The sequence below is a fragment of the Xiphias gladius genome, chromosome 1 (assembly GCF_016859285.1).
Source record: "Xiphias gladius isolate SHS-SW01 ecotype Sanya breed wild chromosome 1, ASM1685928v1, whole genome shotgun sequence".
Taxonomy (NCBI): domain Eukaryota; kingdom Metazoa; phylum Chordata; class Actinopteri; order Istiophoriformes; family Xiphiidae; genus Xiphias; species Xiphias gladius.
Genome location: NC_053400.1, coordinates 32,799,714 through 32,816,926, shown reverse-complemented (window position 1 = coordinate 32,816,926; position 17,213 = coordinate 32,799,714). Strand labels below are relative to the sequence as shown.

Sequence of the window (17,213 nt, the reverse complement as noted above, 5' to 3'; positions counted from 1 at the left end):
GTCCAAACCGTCCACTGACGTAATGGCTCAAAATGTCTGTTCTGTAGCACGTTTTGCTGCACCCTGAAAAGGAGCTGAGCTTCTACTGTTTTCAACGATACAGAGCTGCATCAACACAATTAATCATTTTCAACTATTAATACGACAGAAGAGACTTTTGACAGTGACAAAAATGAGCTCTCATGAGCGACAACGATGTTAAAAATAAGTAAGAGTGAAATAATCGTTAATAATAGTTCTAATGAGGACTGAGGACTGAATAGTCAAGCTCGCCATCTGCCACAGTCACACACCATAACACTGTCATGTGTATGCGCATATGTATGTGGGCATGACCACATGTGCCCGTGTGCGCTGCCTGTTTCACCAGGTGGTTCAATCTAAGCAGCAGACACCGGGAGAAGATAAATTAACTGATAGTTTCCAGACTCGATCATCAATCATACGGCATAAATAAACACTCACTGGAAACAAGATAAACTAATATGTTTCTACTGAAGTCGATGGAGCCCCCAAACATCAAAGACATCTGACAGCGTAAATAAATTACTTTTAATTGGACTTCATTTGGTCAGGTCTTGCGGTCTGACCTCCACGGGGATGTAAATTCATTACTCTCGTTTGGAGTGAGACACATGGGTTCGAATTCTGTTTGATCAGAGAGGCACTGTGGCATGAGACAAAAATGTGTCGCAGGAAAAATAACCACAGTCAGACCTGCATCACGGGTGAACACGTTGTTGGTATCTTTGCTGGTAGCATACATATAGAGGTTTGTACTTTATGTACAAGGATGAATTATTGAGATTTTTAAATTCAGTCAGGCACATGACTTAAGTTCAACACTCAGCATGTTGCTGTGACGCCACCCAAAAGTTAAATGCCATCAAGTTTTGCAGGCTTGTGTAAATGTCATCTGTACTACACACAGTGCAGACCAATACAACAGCCCTGCTGTAAATCCTATCTTGTGTTTTAAAGGAAACTGTTCAAGAGTTTATTCAACTTTAAGGTCATTTTGGAGGATTACATACATTGCCTAAATAATTACCCAATGAGTATTTTTTTGTTTTTATGTATGAATTACTGGATAGTTATACCTCCTCAAGTCTCTAAATTATTCTAATAAATCCATTTGAAAAAAGGAATAATGACCCTTTGGCTAACTGGTCACATCTAGTAGACAAAAGCAACTTATGACAAGAGGTGAATAGATATTTTCATTTTCAGGCATCAGAAGCCAGAGAAGTTGAGAGTCACTGCTCTCGCAAAGAAAACAGACAGATATGAACATAAACTATTTAGAAAACGTAATCAGAACTCAGACAAATGGGACGGACGTTAACAAAACTGAAATGTGTCGATTTGACGCAACCAAAGTGAACTGAGGCCTGAACACTGCGACTGGACTAAGTAGCAACAGAAGGCATCATACCATATGTACCTGTTTAATGGTTCTTGGCTTCAGATGTAGGTGGGAGAATAGCAGTCTTCAGCCTTTGACCTCGTACTGCTTTACATCAGCTGTATAGAAGAGAAAGAACAGGAGTTAGGATGGCTGCACTGTATATGTATTTGCATGCTCGTGAAGAAATTAGTCACTAGATAAAAAGTTACTAGATTTTTCGCCAGGATCTTTTGTGTATAAAAGTCACTAGAAGGGTAGTGAAAAGTTGGTAAATCTAGCGACAAAGGTACGAAGTTGGTAACACTGGCTGTAAACACCCCCTGATGTTGCAATTGAAACTGTTTGCATCTATTCATTTTGAAAGAGCAACAGCCAATGGGGAAACTCCAACACTTAGCCATGCGGCATTCGGGCGACCAATGGTATAATAATGGTACAATAACTTTGTCACTCACTCACTCAGTCAGTCAGTCAGTCAGTCAGTCAGTCAGTCATGTACATTCGCATTTATAGGGGTGGCCCTGCTTTTGCAGTCCAGCCGGACATTACTCATATTAAACCCTAAATAACCATAAGGTCAGACAGTAAAGTTCAACTTTTTGAGTAAATTTTTCTCTGGTTCTTATATTTGGGTGAATGTTATGAAAACGTCCTTTTCCACTACAGTACATGTTTTTATTTTGGCCACGCTAGCAGCACAGCTCTATGGATGGAAATATCAGTCTGTCTATCTGTTGGTTGGTCAACTACTTTGGTCCTCGACAACCACCTGGACATGTCTCAACAGCTATCTGATGGATTGCTATGAAATTTGCTACACACATTCATATTCACCTCAGGATGAACTGTGGTTCTTTCGTGATCCTTCGTCTTTCCATCCAGCACCATCCTCAGGTCAAATTTAATTCTATCCAATACCAAAATAATCACATACCTTCAAAACCAATAAGATTACAATGAGCGTCAGCTGTGCTTAAGTGTTTACTGCTAATTAGCAAATGTTATCATAATAACTAGAGCTAAGGGTCTGCACCACTCTTGTGGTATGTGCAATCTCAAGTAATTCAATTGCTGTCTTGTGTGATGTCTTTCTGGTAAATGCCAGAAAGACAGTGCATGAGTGCCCGTTAAGACTTCCAGTGTGGGGAGGTTTACTGGGGCTCACTGGGACACTAATGAGGACATCCTGTCCCTCATCCAAATACAAATGCACGGCGTGATCGAGCTCAGATGATTTGTTGAAAAAACTAAGTAGGATCAACCATACGGTACAACATTTACAATCAGATGACAAATCACATATTCAGGAACTGAGAGTAATATAACAATTAAGCCAGACATTCAATAGAGTTATCTAGAAGCACGTGAGTATGTTCTGTTTAAAAGACATAACACCATGTTAATTTTGAATTGTTTCTGTCTGATAAATATATTCTTTCCTTAAAAATGTTATCATAATCTTTGATAGTATGTGATATTTAATATTTATGTTGACAATGTCAGATATGCAGTATTATTCTTATAAGCCTCATTTAGAAGAACTGAGTGTTAGTATGAAATGATAAAACATCTGGGGAGATTTTTCCATAACTTTTGTAGCCACTGGACATGAATATTGGTATTTTGGCTGAATCCCGCATGTGCCAAACTTCAACCTCTTCATGCCTGTTGATTATTGTTGATCCTAAAACCATCAAATAGGTGCACCACTACCGGACTGGTGTGGGGAAGTAGACCGCGGTAAACGTTGGGATATGCTGACGTTAGGTTTTAGTTCAAAGCATCGCTGTCCCTCCGTACAGCCTCACATAGCAGTTGGCATGGCCGTAGACTCTTTGTCATGTTGAATGAACAATATCAACATCCCCACAGCCTCTCGGATGAACATTTCTCTACCGCGGAAAATAACCCAAGCTAAGACATGACAGCAGTGAGGAGGGACAGTATGTGGTCTGCAGGCTTCAGTAAACACATTTAACACAAAAGCCCAACCCTGCAGGTCTCAATTGTATTACCATATTTCTTAATCCGTGATTCAAAAGCTTTTTAAATGCTCTCCTTATGGACAAAAGCACACAAGTTCATACTGTGACCCAGGCCTTGTAGTCTAGTTGTCTAATGTCTAGCTGTTTCTATAGCAACTACCATTTGCGAGCAGGAATAAAATCATGATCGATGTTGCTGCTGCAGTGGTACTGTACGGTAGCCACAGCACACTGGGCCGTGGGAAATGCCAGAGAAAAGGAAAAATCACTTCAGTAATAAGAGTGATTCATCATGCTGCAACGTAACGCACACAGTTTTTGTGCTACATGATTCACAGTTCATGATTCATGTTTTTTTTGGTTTGTTTTCAATACGGGATTCAAAACTGCAGAACTATTTGTCACAGCCACCCAGACTTGTAAGCAGTAAACAGACATGAAGAGAGATAAGGAGAGTCGTGACCGAACAGCATGATAAATACAGATAACTGGGAAAGTAAGCAAACTATTATTCAACTGATTACATACCATCATATAGACAATGCTGGAGAAATATTATAGTGGACAAGGCTAATTCCTCAGTACTTTGTAGCTCCTCCGTTGCTTTTCACTGTTGCCAAAGCTTCTGTTGACTACTGTCCTCTGGGCCACAACCTATCAATCTGTGAGAGCCTACGACCAGGCCATTGGTTTTCAGCACATTCTTGGTGAGAAAGCTAAAAAGATTCAAACATGCAGCTTTAAAATTCAGAGATTGTCTCTAAGTGCGACTTTGCTTTGATGATGTATAATGTGATTCAGATCAGTGATCTCAAATGGTCTGAAAGTGCCTGGAAATCCCCCGGACTCACGGATGTGGAGGACCTTCCAAAGCTGCTGACAGCAGGGCTGCCCACACAGCAAGAAGCTCTGCCGCCCCCCCCCTTGCTTGTTCTAGTTCCTCCGTGTGAAACGGAGATAAAGAAACCAAATCACATACATGTGCAGCTAAGGTGAAAAGGAGACTAATCCTGCAGCAACTGAACATTTCAGGAGACGTGAAGTGTTTAATGATCTGCTTGAGATGCAGATTCAAACCCTGTCAAACGCACCTGAATTCAAAGTCACGCTGATCAAAGCAAGTTGAAAAGAGACACCTGCTCCTGCCTTTTTAATGTTTGCCTCAACAGATTCACAGTTGACAAAATTATTGCTCTGGCGCATATTTACTCCTCTCAAATCATATTTTGTGTATTCTAATCTTAAATCTTTTGAAAGTTAAGGGAACAAGAACAGTGCTGTATCCAGAATTTAACTTACTGTGTAGTGACCTATAGGTATGTTTCCACAAACCTGTTTTTATTCGCATTTTCAATTTGCGCATTAAAAACCTGAGTGGAAATGCCGGAAATTCTCAAAATATCGCTACAAAGTTTTTACCACTTGGCAGAGGCGGAACAGTTGGCATATCGATAAAAGCAAAATGCAACAAAGTGGAAACAGACTTAGCAAATAAATCATGATGTACATGAAACATGTGACCTAAATGTCCACTTATGTTTCCACTCCACCGAAGAGACTGAAAATAGCTGCAGACAAAAACATCAGTTGTGAGGAGGAGAATGTTACTTTCCTTAAATTAATATATAAAAACAACATAAATGGCATAATTCCATCACGTTTTCTACATTGTTTTTCTCTGTTTGAGGTTTGAATCAAGGTCGTTTTATTACATCATCTCGTTGTGTCCTCTTCTTCTGCAGTGGTATAACGGCACCGTGGTGGTGAATTAACTCCAATAGCTTTTTATTTCGACGAACCAACTCCTAACATTCGCGTAAAAGTAGTGGATGGAAATGTGCGTTAATTGGCATTTTCTTTCCAGGAATTCTGTTTAAGATTTGCACCACATTGGGATGGAAACCCACCTTTTGTTTACCTTCCAACATTTTATTTGACAGTGTCCAAACTCTGTGTGAAATTTTATCTGCAATGTAGTGCCCTCAACTATCCCATACTGGAATCTAAGAAATACCAAAAAGTACTTATTGGTGATCACACAAAAAATTAGAGCAATTTACAGTATAAGTGTCTGAAATCTTGATTTACGCTTCACTATAAAGTAAATTTCTGTGTCTCTCTTCAGCACTGAATGAGTGAACGATGGACTGATTTCAGACATAGATTAATGCTGCATTCACGGTAATGTGAGGAGAATGGGAAGAACTGGAAAAACACCTGTTATTCTGACTTATGCACTCGCTAAATTGACTGTTGTAAAAAAACATCAGCATTCTAACGTGCTTATAGTATAGGTTAAGTGTGTTAGCATGCTAACATTTGCTCAGCTGAGGCTGTTGGAAATGCAGTTAGTTTTACACGTTTTTTTCGACAAAGTATTGGACAGATTAAAGTTTTGATCTGATGATGGCGCTAGATGAAAAGACAGAGGATCAGAAATTTTATTAAAATTCATCCTAAGGGGAACATGAACGTCTGAACCAAATGTCGAAAGAAATCCGTCTCAGTGAGACTTTTCAACCAAAACCAAAAGTGAAAACCTGCTGGTGGCGCTAGAGGAAAAGTCCGAAGATCACCAGAGGGGTTCATCACCCGGGAACTATGAATGAACAAAATTTCATAGTGATACTTCTTATAGATGTTGAGATATGTCAGTCTGGTCCAAAGTGGTGGAGCCACAGACCTACATCACCACCTCTTTAGGAGCAGTATCAGATGTCCAGTACTTAGCTTGTGCTGTCTGCAAAGAGGTTCCAGATATTTAGCTCGCAAAGATGTTGCAATAGTAGCGACAACCTCACAATCATAAACACTGAATGAGTATGACACAGTCTAGTGCAACACTACCACTAAGGCCCGCAAAATTACAGAATAAAATCAACACCTTTGTGGCAAACTGCTGACAAACCCGGACATTATAAGGGGAGGATTTATTGCAGGGCTGTTGTTCAGGGTTCTGACTGACTGTGTAGAGTTTCCTCTTTTCTGGATTCTCAGGGTTTGCGTTACCAAACAGAAAGTTACGATCAGAGCAATGATTGACTGTAAGAGGTTGACTGCATTTGATTTGGTAATGTTGTTGTTTCTTTCCAGACTCCATTGTTTTATTCTCTTTCGTGTCTGGGTGTATTGCTTAAATTAATAACATCAGACCAGACACCCTCTCTGCAAAGCGGCATTCTTAATCACACAACCTGTCACTTTTTGGCCTATTTGCATTTTCATTGTCTTTTAGTCTAAAATCAGTTGGATGAAAGCTTATTTGAAAGCAGTTTGCTGAAGTCTGACTACAATGCTCATTCTAGACTAAAATGTTTATGGTTTTCTTTGACTAAGACAAGACTTAAATGTCCAGAGTTTGAGTCGTCTAAAATCAATCCTAACCCTAAAAATAAAAAAGGTGAGGTCGACCAAATATTACTAAAATTAGTGTGGACTTTTTATCTCAGGACTAAGACTAAGAATAAAAAAAACTGACACTAATCTACAGTTGAAGCTACAGCCACGCTGCTAGCAAGGCTCAAAATCTCTAAACAATCACGTAGCTATTTATCTGTTTTATTCAACCATGAAAACCTCATTGAGATTAATAATGTCTTTTCAAGAGTTTCCTTACCAAGATAGGCAGCAATAACAACGAGAGGTAACATAAGACAGGTAACACAAACTATGCCACAAATCAGAATGAAACTGAAATGCAATTATAAAACAAATTTATAGAATTTCTAGAAACAACATAAGTTGTACCTTATAACAACCCAAGAGCTTTAAAATTTAAGTTTATAAGTTTGCCTCAATCTGCTTCGTCTGCATCAACTCCGTTTAACAACTTTTCTGATCTCCCAAAATACCCTGACCATCAACAGCAGGCAGGTGGGGGGTTAAAATTTTTGCTTGCCACTGTACAAAGGGAGTTGAGGGACAGAGCAACAGCAACAGTAAAAGAAAGGAAGTCAGATTATGTAAAAAACTGACAACCGACAACAAAATGGACCCAGAAAAGCAAACTCCACACACTTTCAAAATTTACTTTCAAACTAAAAGTTGTTATCTGATTGGTTTAAAACCTAAAGTACAGCTTTATCCCAGATGGAAGTGAGATGAAAAGAGAATTATTCCCAATTGCTGCCAGCACTTCAGCCCACTGTGGCGTCTCGGAGTGCTGAGCTGTCAGCCAGTCAGGGACAAACCAAACCTTTAAAAAGATGAAAGTAAAAACGTGAGCATAGAGGTAGACACGTAATCCTCCAGAGACCCAATTACACTCCAACCCCAAGAGGTGGTTGCAGAGGCGGAGAGGGAGGTGTCCGCTCTCTTCAGACAGCTGAATGCAGCTCATTGCTTCTATTAACTGCTGTTTATCAAGCGAACTCAATACAGCAGGTGTGACTAAAAGCTACCTTTCAGACCATAACGTCATAAACTTCCAGGCAGATTATCTAACTCTCAGACTGCACCAAGGACCACACAGGGAGCGGATTCCTCTCGCTGCAATTGCCTCGCAGTGTAAATGAAACGCCACCGTCATTACAGCCGGGGGCCATCTGGTTCAGGTTCTGGAGAATAAACTAGAGCGCGTGGAGAAAACTACATTCTGCTGGTTTCTCTCAGCGGCCATATCCAGACCCTGCTCTGAATTATTAGCTCCTACGTGCTAAGTGTGTGTACCAGTGGCTCGGTGCCAAATGCTCTCATGATTTAGCCACTGTGTTACAGCTGCACCACTTCCTTTGTATTTAATAAACCACAGTGAATGAATTACCAAAGCATTCAGTCGTGGCAGAGTGCACTAAAAGCTACCATTCTGTATGCAAAGTCTGGTGCACTGTTGGATATTAGGGTTAAATTGCAATTTTTTCAATTGAATTAGTCCACAGTCAGCCTCTAAACCCAGGGGTAACTTCTGACTCCCAGCTGAACTTCGGAAAACACGTCAAGTCTGTTGCTCAGTCCTGTTGTTTGCCATCACAAAATATTTCTGAAAATTTCGCCCCCGCTTATCATTCAGCCCCAGCAACGTTTCTTTTGTTTACTCACACCTTGACCGTTGTAAAAGAGCTGTGTCTACTGAAGTCGAGAGGCTGCTTAATCCTGAATTCTTCTGCATGATTCCTAACTGCCCCTACATGCAGACATTTATGACTCAAACGCACCACAAACCACAAGTCGAGCCATGAACAGCCATTAACTCTCGACTGACATAAAAAAAAACCCCATATGGAGTCTAGCCACTGTGGAGATGCTCCTTGTGGCGGCAAAATAAAACCTTGTCACCCAGATAAAACTAGCACAGTAAAATAAAACATGCCTGCAAAAGAATCCTACGTTCGTGAGGGTTGTTCAGTTTTTATTGAATCTGTTCAAAAGTGGTTTTGATTTATTTTAATGCTCATTTTGGGGGCTGTAATTTGTGGTGCTGCTGAACTGCACTGGGAGGTGTTCCTAACATTTTGCCCATCCCATTTATATGAATCACGGTTGACAAAATATTAGGAAGACGGAGATTTCTCCATTTATTGTTGGGATAGATAATCTTCTCTCAGTATGAAAGTCTTTTAGAAATTGTGAAAAGTTTTCGCCTTTATGAACAGAAGCTTTTACTTTTATGACAGAGCTACGATAAAACAACTGAACTGAGTTCAGCTCAGTTGTGATAAACTGAAATGACATTTGGCTTTGCCGGTCATCAGTTATCAGTCACTGTGTGCCGAGCTCAGCCTAATGAACTCGGTGCCCTGTCAGTTTCAATCATACTATTCAGTGATTTATTGGATTTTTTTTTTATTAGTTTACAGCCAAACTTTTAATTCGTGGAAACCACACAGATGGTACAAGAAGTAGCCCAAATGATCACAACCCTTCCCAAACTAATTTTAGATGCACAATGACATAAAAAGTAGCTCAACTGGGCAAAAACCATGTGAATTTCAAATGAATGAACCAGACTTGCTGTTCACTGCACAAATCTGAGGTCGAGTATGATTTGACGAGCAGTTTGTTTCAGCCACGAAGGGCTTAGCCCCCACAGGTCCGCTAAGCCCTTCGGGGTTTTCAGAGGAGTGAAGTCTCTGGTCGATCCTTGTGCAAAGTTTATGGTAATCGAGTTTTGGTTGTCCTGTCGTCCAGTTTATAGGCCAGTCGTGAACAGTCACCCAGCTAACCACGCGCTTTCCCTGCGAGGCATTTTACTGATGCTCCTGTTCGATTTGTCCTGGGCCTTTTTAATAACACTCTCACTTGTCTTTATTTAATTCACTTACTAAAATTGTTCTCCCTTTTTCACATGTATTCACGTCCTTCGATTTCTACGGTAATTTATTATTAAGCTCTTTGTAAACCAGATTTTTTTAAATGCTTTGTCCCAAATATCTTAGACATATATTACAGACCTTAAGTTAAAATTATTCACAGCAACCATTTTGTACGGTTGACTAACACAGGAAATCACTGTGCATTTTTAGCAAGACCATCGGGAATAAGAAAGGCTGACAAAGTGCCTGTGCTGTGACAGAGCAGAGTTCAGGAGGGTGGGGCTGACCATCTGCTTTTTAATTCAGTTTGACTGGATTTAATCTCGTTAAAACTGGAATCCTTTGAAAGAGCACCGGGGAATTAGCATTACGTGTCCACAGTGTGTTTGAGGAGAAGAGGTTGTGTTAAAGACTTGGTAATTTAATCAACAAATCAAGGGTATGACCTTCTTCCTTCTTCCTTTTTGTCAGATTGAGTCATTACCACTCAGTCATATAACTTTCTCATTAGCAGACGCATTGGTTTTCGCCCCCCCCTTTTTGCTGAAATGCCGGACGCTTCCAGGCTCTACAAAATCCTTCAAAAGAGACAAAACAGAGACGGAAAGATAACTCTGTCCATACATCCCCATCAAGGCCATAAAATGTGCTGAGTGGTCAAAACTAAACCTTGCTCGATTTTCACATGGCAAAAAAACACTGGGAAGGTAGTTTCATGGCTTCTCCTGCACAAAACCAGGTAGGACTGATGACTTCTGAGAAGCTGAAACCAGACAATGTTTGGCATTTTTTTGCTTCACAATTGACTTGTCAATCATCAAAAGTGTTGTCAGTTAATTTTCTGTCAATCAACAAGACCTGAAACAATTTGTCAATTAATCAACTATTCGACAACAACAATTTTAATCATCAAAATTGCCAAAAAATGTTATTGTTCAAGTTTCTTTCATTTCAGAATTTTCTGCTTCCCTCTGTTCATTGGAGACTGAATGTCTTTGGGTTTTGGACGTTTGGTCAGACAAAATAAGTCATTTACTGACATTTTAATGACTAAAAGACTAATTGATGAGTTGAGAAAACAATTGACAAATTCCATGATAAGGGAAACGATCACCAGTTGCAGCCAAACGATTCGCTGAGAGATCAACTGACCAATTGTTTCAGCAGTAAAACCAAGTATTGAAGCTCCACTTCCTTCTGTTTTCTAAACGGAGGATAAAGCCACAACAGCGCGATCCAGACTCGTCTGTCACTCAGTCACACTCGCATATTTAGTATTTTCCTCAGACGACACCAGATGTCTCAAGTCTACAGTACTGTGGGTCTATTTTTGTCAAAGCTCCACCTCAGACTAACCAGCAGCATTCTTCCCTCAGTTTACCCCCGAGACGCTCTGTTGGCAGGATGGGAAGTAAAGTAACCGGCGGTCTTTGAGGATCGCGCCCCCTGTGGCTCGTCAGTCCTTTTGTCAGGCCGCAGCCACCACGCTGTGATCCACAAATAGACCAAGGTCCCCAGTGCCGCACGTGAAGGGAAGGGACAGATGGACCCGTGGTTCCCCTCGCCGCAATGCCCATCGACGTCGCCCAGAGACGCGACCTGAACCTTCAGGAAGCTCGGCTGGTGAGAACGATGGCAGCAGCAGAGCAGAGTTTACAAAAAGCCAGAATCAGGAAAAAATAAAAAAACTGACTGAACGGTACTCAAGACGGCTTTATCCTCATATGATCGCTTAACATAAATACTCAGAGGGACCGACTGCATTTCCAACTCGCCGCATCCTCTGTAACCACGGGAAATACACAGAGAATACAAACTCTGAAACATGACAACAGTTCTGCAACAATTTTAATAATCAATCAATCATTTAAATAATTCATTAAGAAGCAAGACCAAGCGTCTACAGCCGTGCTAGCAGCTCTGCGAGGATGTACTTAGGCCCAGCTAAATGCTAATGTCAACTACTTAACATGTTGATATTTAGCAGGGAACGTTCAGTGTGTTAGCACGCTAACATTTTCTAAAAAGCACAAAGTTCGGCCCGAGGCTGAACTCTGGTACCGACTGTTAGTAGTTCTGGAGGTATTCGGTCATGAACCAGAGTATTGAATAAATATAAACTTTGACCTGATGATGGCGCTAGATGAAAAGTTAAGGGATCATTAGAACTTATCCTCAGGTGAACATGAATGTCTGTGAAAAGTGTCATGGTTATTCATTCAATAGTCGTCCAAGTATTTAACCTAAAACCAAAGATGACGTCCCTATGGTGGCGCTAGAGATCGTCTGGGACCAGCAGAGTTGGTGGTAAAATTTCACGGTAATTCACTCGATAGTTGCTGAGATATTTCAGTCTGGACCGAAGCGGGGGACCAGCTGACAGACCACCACCACCATCCCTTGAGCCACACCGCTAGTGTAGCTGAAAATACCACTGCCAGCTCTCAGCTGTGAGGATTTGCTACTTTCCCGCCGTTTTTTTTTTTTTAACGTCGTTTTAAATCTCATATTTTTGAGCTCGGGACTGTTGGATGGACAAAACTCGCACTTTGCTGACATCACATTGGCTCTAGAGATTTATGACAGACATTTATAATCATTTTTCTGACTTTTTACGGAATAATCACTTCATCAATTATCAAAAAATAAACATCAGATTAAACAGTGAGGAAAATAATCATCTGTTGCAGGCAAACATTGCAACCAAAAACACAAAGTGCGCTGTCAGGAGGATGGATTTAGGGCAGGTTTTCCCTTTAACTACTGGAACTTGCAAAGTGTCATTTGCCTCATAAATGTGAACTTAGACATCACACATACGCTACAGTGCTGTGTAAATGTAACGTGCCTCTTCCTGGCACTGCAGATTTGGAGCACTGACTTGTTCAGCTGCTAAATACGATCCTACTCTCAACTGCTTTTTCATGCAGATGGCGCACATTAATGTTGCATTTTGAGTTTAGACCAAATGCAAATGAAAACTTCACAGAGAGAAAGAAAAAGAAAAAAAAAAAACCCTCAACAGTCTGGCAGCTGAAGCTTTTGGAAGAAAACAAAATGATGGAAGGGTCAGCACATGTTGCATAGATTCACGAGGTGTGAAAGTCACACCGACCACCAGCCAAATGCTTCTTTGACTACTCAACTGACTATATATATGTGTGTGTGTGTGTGTATGTATATGTATATATGTATATATATGTATATGTATATATGTATATATATATATCTATATATATGTACACACACACTGAAACAGCTCTAAATCATTTCTGTATTTCCTCACAAATTAACTTGTATCTTATACAATTATTCACAGATAAAAGGTCGTAACGTTTAAAAGACTTGTGCCTTGTCTTTATTCAGCCAATGGGTTTACTTCATCGGGGGGAGCAGGACCTCTCGTAAGCCTCCTGCTCACCTGCTCGCCCGCCAGTCATCTGCCGGGGCCTCATCACATATCCATGTCGTGTTAACCCAAACGGAGCCGTAACGCCCACACCGTCAGTCAGCCGAACGCCAGTGAAAAACCCCGCTAACTATTCCTTCAGCAGACCAACGGTCTGTGGTTGTTCTCCCCATCAGGTCTACGGTGGCCGACTGCACTTTCTTTAAGGGACTTTGCAGGAATACAGAGTTGCCCTATTTGTTGCGGCTACTACTGCATCCAACACCTTCATGCAGCCTGATACTGATATTTGAGAGCAGAGCTGAGACGATCGGTTGATTGATTGATTAGTAGACAGGCCTCTGCGGTTAATCGTTCTCTCTCTGACCTCGTCATATTTGTCTTTCGGATTGTTTTTGAAGTGTGTAAATGTTTGTGTATATTTGTGTTTGCAAACTCGCGGGCCTCACGTTGCCCCTTGAGGGATGGATTCAAGTCCTATGAATTGAACTGAGCTGCCTTGTCCATAAACAGAAAAACGATGTTGACGACTGAGTCATCATTTAACTCATTTTCACTTTCCTTAGTTTTAGCTTCTCAAATATGAGGATTTGCTGCTTTTCTTTTCTTTTCTTTTTTGAAGGTAAACTGAATTTTCATCGGACAAAAATAAGTAATTTGTAGACAACCCCTGGGGTTTTAGGAAATCGTGACGGACGCTTTTCATTATTTTCTGACACATTACAAACCGAACAACTAATTGATTTATCGCGAAGATAAACATCGGATTAATCCATCATCAAAATAATTTTGATTAAGATTCCTTATATTTGGTTTTTAAAAAGTTGTGTCTAACATATTCACTGAGTAGAGCTGAGAGTATTAGTTGATTAATCAACTAGTTGATCAAGGAACAACTATTCTGATCATTTTTTTTAGCAAAAATACCAAAACTTTTCAGGCTCCAGCAATTGATGCAGCTCCTGTTCAGAGTGACTCGGTTGGTGTAACCTGTACGGTAGGAAAAGCAACGTGTCAGCGCCGTCTAGCGGGAAAAACCCACTTGGATGGAGACACTGCTGCTAAATCACCTCAAACATCTTTGGAATTTACTCTGCTGCAACTTCCCGTCACCTATCGGCCGACGCGATACACGCACGCACGATACACACCGGTATGTGTGTGAGACAGCCAGTATCGGCCGGTAATATCGTCGTGGCATCACGCGTGTCTGTCAGGCTCTGGTTCACTGTGTCGGTTGCAGCCTCACCGATCTCCTGTGATGCAGTAACGCGACCTCGCCTGAGGTTTCCTGAGTGTTTAATACTTCACACACAGCAAAAAAAACCAAAACAAAAAAACATGGAACCATCTGATAAGACACAACTTCACAACCAACAGGTCCTAAAACCAGATTTTTGTTCCTCCACGAGATGGAGGACCTCGCTCAAACCCAGTGCTGCGAATTTCTGACAAAAGTTGGAATTCATCAAATTACGCAGAGTCAAATAATACGGAGCATCATTAGGGTTCTGGGGCCCCTGGAGGTCTGGGGGCCCCCCCTCGGCAGTTGCCCGGTTGGTGATCCCAGCGGGTATTAATGGATATAGGTTTAATTTCGCTCTGGTTCCTTCACATCAACACGGGTACGTTCGGCGCAAACTGGTCCCGTTCGCCGATCTTCACACCCGAACAGGGAAGAGGTTCGACATGAACTTCGCTCTCCCTTCAACAGAAGAAGCGGCAGCTGTCACACACAAGCCTGTCCGACCTCTGCCACCCGAACCCTCCCCGTTCCCGAGCTTGTTCTATTTTATTCTGTTCCGTTCTCTTAATGGATGTCTTGTCGTTTTACCGGTTCCCCGTCGAGATTTTCCGACCAAAGTGGGTGAAATTCTAACGGTCGCAAACCTCGTCAGCGAAACTGTTGGCGAAGAGGAGACACCGGCAACGTCCGCCGCCAAAACTCGGCTCAAATCTTCAACCGGCTACGAATCTCGAGAAGTAAACCGAGTGTTTAACAACAACAGACCTGCTGCGGGTTGTGTCGGTAGGGGAGTCGGTGCCGTAGGCTGCCGCGGCTACCGGCCGCTGGAACTTACCGCCGGAGAGAAGAGAGCTCCTTTCGCTCCAAACTGCGTCTCTTAGCCGAAGCGAAGTCGAGTGTCTCCGCTGCCAAAACTAACTGAAAAAACAAAAACAAACTCCCGCGATCGGCATCGACGCCTCCGGCCGGCTCCGCTGGGGACACGTCCGCTCGCTAGCCCTCGCTCCTCGGTGTGGAACCGACCGGCGGGGCGGGGGGGCGGGGGGCGCGCGACGGCTCCCACGCGAGCCGCCGTCAAGCCACGCGACGACGAGCGGCGCGGCGCGGCGCGGCGGACGCGACGTCCGGATTTCACAATAAAAGCGCGGCGGCCGGAACACGCGTTTCAACAACGCGTGAGCTCCGGATATTCTCCACACGTCAACGTCTGTTCGCAGGACGCGGGGCGTAACCCTGCGTATGAACACGTTTGTACGGAGAAGTGAGTGAGGACGTAAGAAAGCCTCATTCAAAATCCCACTGGTAGCTATGGCTCTGCCGGTACTGGTGATCATTTTGGCTGCTGCAGCCTGTGGTGCCGTTGAATCGCGTGGCCTTGCACAGACAGGTGTTCCTATTATTTTGTCCACCCCATTTATATCAGCGAAGGTCGTCTACCTAACAGTAGCACCTCCCTGTATAATGTAATACAAGTGCACACACTGCATCTACTATGCTTCTGTTATTCCCAATGGCCACACACACGACACAGGTCACAGGAAACCTGCTCAAATGGGGGCCAGGGGACGCACGGGGCAGCCGGCGTGACGTTGAGTCGTTGATCATCAAACAACAGCAGGTGCTGGAAATGCTCCGGTAAACTTTGATCTAACCTTTCGGCATCTTTTAGGTGCCGGCAGAGACGGTGCATTACCGCCGCTAGCAACGAGGTAGGTGAAAATATGTGCGAGGTGTTCACTAAAATGTTGGTACGTGTATAGTTCACCTGCTGCTCAGGTCAGCATTAAGCGGCACGCTGTGTTTGGTGGGAGTGAAATAAAGTGGGGCTCGAGGCTGGCACTGTGACGGTCGAGGTTCTGGAGTGGACCCATTAGTGCCTGAAGCCCGGTGACCTTACGTGATTCATGACAAAGCTTTGCCAAACGCTGAGCCTGAGCAGAGGTCACGTCAACCGGAATAACTGAAAAACCCCTGTGTGGGCGCACAGGACATTTAGGAAAGCTGTTATGAATGTTTGATGTGAAATAGTTACTCAGAATTTTCATCTTTCACGCCCTCGTAATTCATAAACCGTTTCCTGTTAAAGCACCAGATCGGAAATATTAAAACTGCAAAGTAAGAATCCATGTAGAGTTCGCCCTCCTAATCTCCTGATCCTGAATTTGTGCTCTGCTCGGAAAGACTGTGCTCATCAGCCGCGGCTGAGTGTGGGAGGCCATCGCTCACACGCTGCACGCAAGCAGCTGAAGAATATGAAACGAGGGCAGAGGTAAAAATGGATGACACATCCAGCCTTCCCCCTCACTCGTGCTGCTCCGTGTTTTCACTGATGCTGGGTTCCCTCTAATCGACCGCTGCAGATGCGGTTGACGGGCCAGTGGAGCCACGATGCCTCTGGGCAAGGTGACCTACCCCTGCCTGATCATTAGACGCTTTCATGGGGCCGCTCCGCACAGTTTGGCTTAGTTTAGTCTGGATCCCTTTTTTACTTCCAACGTGGCTCTTTAATCCACCAGACAATAACAAAACATCGGTCAAATGGATGGAAACAATATCTAGAAGTGAACCAGTTGGGTAATGACAGCTAATGACTATTACAAAACAAATTAATTACACCAAATAAAAACAGAACTGACAAATAAGCAACAAGCGGTCGAAATGTCCGAATCTCTCTCTTAAACTTCGCTCCGCTCTTGCTCTGCGATGTCAGGACACAAATGCTCAACATGGCAATTTCAACTCTTATCTAACCAGTGAGTTCATGCTGATGTGTCCCTGTTTTAAACCATTAATTCTCTTCAAACCAATCCAAACAATGGCCCAAGTGCACAATGTCTGTGAGTGGTTTCCACCATTAGCTTGAAGCTCTTTAGCTCCATCACTGATTGTCGTCGTCGCTACCGACAACTCAAAA

The 17,213-nt window shown here is 42.6% G+C and overlaps 1 protein-coding gene across 2 annotated transcripts in view; it reads right to left on the bottom strand.

Moving 5' to 3' along the window:
• LOC120791837 (tetraspanin-18-like) overlaps positions 1-15,304 on the bottom strand; it is a 33,497-nt gene extending 18,193 nt beyond the window's left edge. The window contains exons 1-2 of one of the 2 annotated variants that reach the window (XM_040130600.1): positions 15,135-15,304; positions 1,436-1,524 (exon numbers count right to left, since the gene is read on the bottom strand). In XM_040130600.1, coding sequence (XP_039986534.1) covers positions 1,436-1,438 — 3 coding nt within the window. In that variant the 5' untranslated portion in view covers positions 1,439-1,524; positions 15,135-15,304. The remainder of the gene's footprint in view (positions 1-1,435; positions 1,525-15,134) is intronic. The other variant, XM_040130609.1, reaches the window with a different exon arrangement.
• Between the last annotated feature and the right edge of the window lie 1,909 nt (positions 15,305-17,213).